General features: G+C 41.8%; 1 protein-coding gene across 1 annotated transcript; it reads right to left on the bottom strand.

Moving 5' to 3' along the window:
* Positions 1-2715: 2715 nt before the first annotated feature.
* On the bottom strand, positions 2716-3675 carry LOC127487618 (olfactory receptor 10Q1-like). Its single transcript, XM_051833813.3, has one exon. The coding sequence runs from the start codon at positions 3673-3675 to the stop codon at positions 2716-2718; it is 960 nt and encodes a 319-aa protein (XP_051689773.3).
* Between the last annotated feature and the right edge of the window lie 1464 nt (positions 3676-5139).

Genomic DNA, 5139 nt, shown 5'->3' with positions numbered 1-5139 from the left:
TCAGTTTGGGTCTCCCATGTGGGTAGCAAGAACCCAGCTACTTGAATTATCACCTGCAGGCTCCCAGAGTGTCCTAGAAAGCTGGAATCCAGAATGGACTGGGACTTGAATCCATGCACTGATACAGAATCTAAGTGTCCCAGATGGCATCTTAACCACTGTGCCATATGCCTACCTCTACATATTATTTTGAATGTGACTTTATGTCTGCTCTATATCTGCATCCAATATTGTTGGTTATTAGATGTTAATCACTTTCATTTGATAAATGTAAGAAAAAGGCTTATAATTTCAGTTTTATTTGACTGGCAATTTTTTGAGGTGATGTATTTAGGAATATGGAATTGAGAATAGAAACATTTTAGGGCTTTTGGTTTCTTGGCTATATGACACTCAGATTATTCCAATTTCCTACGTCAGTTCTTTTTTTATCTTTTTTTTTTTTTTTTTGACAGGCAGAGTAGACAGAGAGAGAGACAAAGAGAAAGGTCTTCCTTTGCCGTTGGTTCACCCTCCAATGGCCGCCGCGGCCAGCGCGCTGCGGCCGGCACACCGCGCTGATCTGAAGGCAGGAGCCAGGTGCTTATCCTGGTCTCCCATGGGGTGCAGGGCCCAAGCACCTGGGCCATCCTCCACTGCACTCCCTGGCCACAGCAGAGAGCTTTCCTGGAAGAGGGGCAACTGGGACAGAATCCGGCAGCCCGGCCGGGACTAGAACCCGGTGTGCTGGCGCCGCTAGGTGGAGGACTAGCCTATTGAGCCGCGGCGCTGGCCCCTACGTCAGTTTTAATACTTACTGGAAGATACTATCACTCCTCATGGAGTTGCTAAGTAAAATCAGATTTATAGACAGGAACAGATCTTTGCCTGGGTTTCACCTCCCCTACTTCTTCCATGAGAAGTAATTCCTGGTCAGAACTGCCCCTGGAATTCTTCTCACTTTGTTTTTCCTCTGGATATAAATGAGAAGATTGAGCCCTGTATGTCTGCTGTGAACCAGAGAAGAAAATGGATTCTACTTGAGAGTTTATTGGATTTGAGGCACAGATACAAGAAGATGTGTCCAGTAGTGGTACCACGCTGAGGTGGGAGGAACAGTAGTGCCCCCTGCTGAGGGAATCCATGTAGAACAACCATTATGAAGGTATAGGAAGTTGGACAGTGAGGTAGAACAGCAAAGACTAATGTGAGAGCCAGCAGCACAGGAGGCTCATGCAGGCAGTGCTGCTACTAATCAGCTGTGGTCCTGATACCCTGGCGGGACTGGCACATATCAAGTGCATAGTCATTCAATACTAATTCCAGTCTCCTTTCTGGCATGTCACAAAGAAAGATGTATGGAATGAAGTGAATTGATGCATTAAATAAGATATTGCTCACCATGCATGGAGATCTAAAACACTAATAAAATACATTTCTCTGAGTAAAATATGCCTTCTTGAATATTCCTTAGTCAAGGCACATTTCAAAGGATAAATTAATGTCATTATCTCCTTAGGAGGTAGCATGTCTGAAAGTATCAATCTTTATTCACAGCATGGATAGGAGTTGTCCTGACAGAGCAATTGCAATGGGTAAGCTGAGAATTGTTCAAGTAGGTCTAAGTATATTCACCCTACAGCGCATTATATAATAGCAGAACTTATTATTAAGAATGCGTTATTTCAAAATAGCTAGAGGAGGGATTTCGAATGTTCTCACAAAAAAGAAATTATAAATGTTTGAGGTGATGAATATGTTAATTACTCTAATATGGTCACACATTGTTTACATGAATTGAAACATCACTTCTTAGAATAATTGCAAATATTTATGTGTCAATCAAAACTGAAAATAAAGGTGTGTGTTTGGTTTAACTACTTGGGACAGTTGTATTCCTTTTTGGAGTGCCTGGGTTCAAGTCCCAGTGGTACTCCTGAGTCCAGCTTTAATGCACAGCCTGGGATTCAGTAGATGAAGGCTTCAGTGGTTGGTTCATGCCACCCATGTGGGAGACCTCGATTGATTTCACAGCTCCTAGCCTTGGCCTTGTCTAGCCATAGTTATTGTGGGCATTTGGGGAATGAATCAGCTGATAGGAGATCTGTGTGTCTCTCTGTGTCTTTCCCTATTTTTCAAATAGCATAAGTAATAAGATAATGTGAAAATTGAAATATAGTGGAAACAAGCATACGAATAGGGATGGGAGGTGGGCATTTGTTTCAGTTGTTGAGATATCACATGAGATACCTGGATATTGTATCAAAGTGCCTAGGTTTGAGTCCTGGCTTCACTTGTAATTCTAGCTTCCGGCTAATACAGATCCTAGAAGCCAGAAGGTGATGGATCATAAGCTTGGGTCCCTGCTTACCATGTTGGAAACTGGGGTTGAGTTCCTGGCTACCAGTTTTGGTCTTAAGGCCTGACTGTACTGTACATTTGGAGAGTGAACCAGTGTATAGGAGCTGTACCTTGAGGAACTCTGCTTATAAATAAATAAATAAATAAATAAAATGTAGGGCTAGATAGATGACAAGTATTATGTACAAGTTTTGTTCAATTTTTCAACTATTAGAAAAGAAAAAGCATTTCAATGAGTGTACATTGTGGACATGCAATAAATATGTTAAAAAAGAAGTGACAAGTGCAAACTATCATAGGCAAGTGAATTAACTACTGTTTGTAGTTACTTATTGACATAACAGCAGACAGACACCCTCCCCGTCCCCAAAGTCGTCAGTCGGTGCCAGAGGCCGCTTTACTGACGATGGCTCTCTTCAGAGCACCTTTGACATCCTTGTTCCTGAGGGTGTAGATCAAAGGGTTGAGTAAGGGGGTGATAAAGGTGTAGACGAGCGCGATTTTGCGGTCCTCGTCCTCCGAGGTGCTGGACCGGGGACGCAGGTAGACCAGGCTGCAGCAGCCGTACTGAAGCAGGACCACCGTGAGGTGCGAGGAGCAGGTGGAGAAAGCCCTGCTGCGGCCCTGGGCAGAGCGGATGCGGAGGATGGCGCGGGTGATGAACACGTAGGAGACACAGATGAGCAGGAAGGGCACCGTCAGCACGAGGATGCCCACGAAGTAGAGAACGGCCTGGTGCACGTGGGTGTCAGCGCACGCCAGGCGCAGGACTGGAGGCACATCGCAGAGGAAGTGGTTGATCTCCCGGCGGTGCCCACAGAAGGGCAGGGTGAAGATTAAGGCGGTGAGCTGCAGGGAGAGCGTGAGGGCCAGGATCGTGGAGCCCACCACCATCTGAATGCACAGCCTCTGGGTCATGATGAAGGTGTAGTGCAGTGGGTGGCAGATGGCCACGTGGCGGTCATAGGCCATGACTGCCAGGAGGAAACAGTCAAATCCACCAAGGGTGAGAAAGAAGAACATTTGGGCCCCACAGCCAGCCAACGAAATGGGCTTCTGGGCCCCCAAAATGTTGGAAAGCATCAGGGGCACCACAACAGTGGTGTAGCAGATTTCCAGGAGAGACAGGTTGCACAGGAAGAAGTACATGGGGGTGTGGAGGGAGCTGTGTGTGCACACCACAGAGATGATGGCTGTGTTGCCACAGAGGATCATCAGGTAGAGGAGGAGGAAGAGGAGGAAGAGAAGGACCTGGAATTCTGGGACAGCCGTGAACAGGCGGAAAACAAACTCAGTAGAGCCGGTTTGGTTGAGGACAGGTTTCCAAGCCAACATGTTCTCTGCAAAAGAAGAGATGTGGGGAGTGCTCAGTGGCTGAGTTGCTTTTTTATTTTTTAGTTTTTTGGTTGAGAAAAATAAAGGGTTTTAAATTCTATTTTTGATTGTAAGCCACCTATTGGTATCCAATTTGCAACCCCAGTGCTCTAGCATGAATTTGCAATAGAAGCCCTGGTATAGTTTTTTTCTTGTAAACCTTAATGAATGAGATTAGCATCCACGTGAAGTCAGTAGTGAAAAGTCATGAATATGCTCCTGGTGAAATGTGTGTATTATTACCCTCTGATATTATTAATCCCATTGGCAAGAACTAATACTTTCCTTGAATTCAATTAATATATAAAGAGTTATAGTGGTTGATATATTTATAATTAGAAAAATAGATATGCAGTCTACACTCCTGCCAAACATTTTAATTGAAATAGAACCTTCATACAGAAGAAATCATAAGTCCAGAATGCACAGTGTTGAATTTAGAAACAGAATGAGACGTATTGACAAATATTGTAATTGGCATCAACACAATGTCTGCTAAAGTTATTCTTGCAGTTTTATGTAATCATATTCATTTCTTCCCATTTTTAAAATAGTATACTGATTTACGTCATATTATGAGTTCTCTTTACATTATTTTGACTCCTTATAAAATCAGACTAACAATTTTTTTACAATCATTTCCTTGAGTATATGAGGACATTTCAAAAGGTTCATGGACAAATTGAAGGAAAAAAAATATTTTCCAGGAACAGTTTGAAGACCCTTGGTACCCTTCATCTATTTCTTCTCATATGAATAGTTTCTTTAAATTTCCAACAAGGAATGGAAACTTGTATTCAGATAGGTTCAAATGTATGGGGAATGAAAACTTGGATTGAATTAAAGTAGAGCTTCCTGACATGAGAAAAGACAGCAAGGAAACTAAAAATACAGTAGCAGAATTGAATTATGCATTACAACAATCAGGAGAAAAAGTATTTTTCTGAGCATCTGGGAAGGAAAAAATACCTTTAAATACCCTGTGATTTGGACTACAACCTTATTTTAACACAAAAATCTGAGAGGCAATAGAACAATATAGAATTTTAAGAAAAATAAATTGTTGTCAAGGAGTTCTATATCCAGGCCTTAGTGATCTATTTTTAAAGCAGCGCAATGACCTCAGACCTATAAGGGGTTAGTGAATATATTATTTTAAATATAATTAAGACAATCCCTCTTACACATTTTTGGGTTGGGTCTGGTTTTGTTATACAGAAAGTTAAGTGGCAGAAATGAAATTATGCTGATGTCCTCAAAGTACATAAGGAAGCATTTAAGATATTTCACTTATGTGCCTAATTAAAGAAATATATATACAAGTTTATGTCATAATAATCATAACCATTAGGGTTAAAACCAGCCTATCCAAAAGATCAGAAAACTTATATTGTGAAAAAATATGGATTTCAAAATTCACCAAAA

This window comes from Oryctolagus cuniculus, chromosome 1 (assembly GCF_051225735.1).
Source record: "Oryctolagus cuniculus isolate XC-2025 breed Fujian yellow rabbit chromosome 1, ASM5122573v1, whole genome shotgun sequence".
Taxonomy (NCBI): Eukaryota; Metazoa; Chordata; class Mammalia; order Lagomorpha; family Leporidae; genus Oryctolagus; species Oryctolagus cuniculus.
This window is presented reverse-complemented; position numbering and strand designations above follow the sequence as displayed.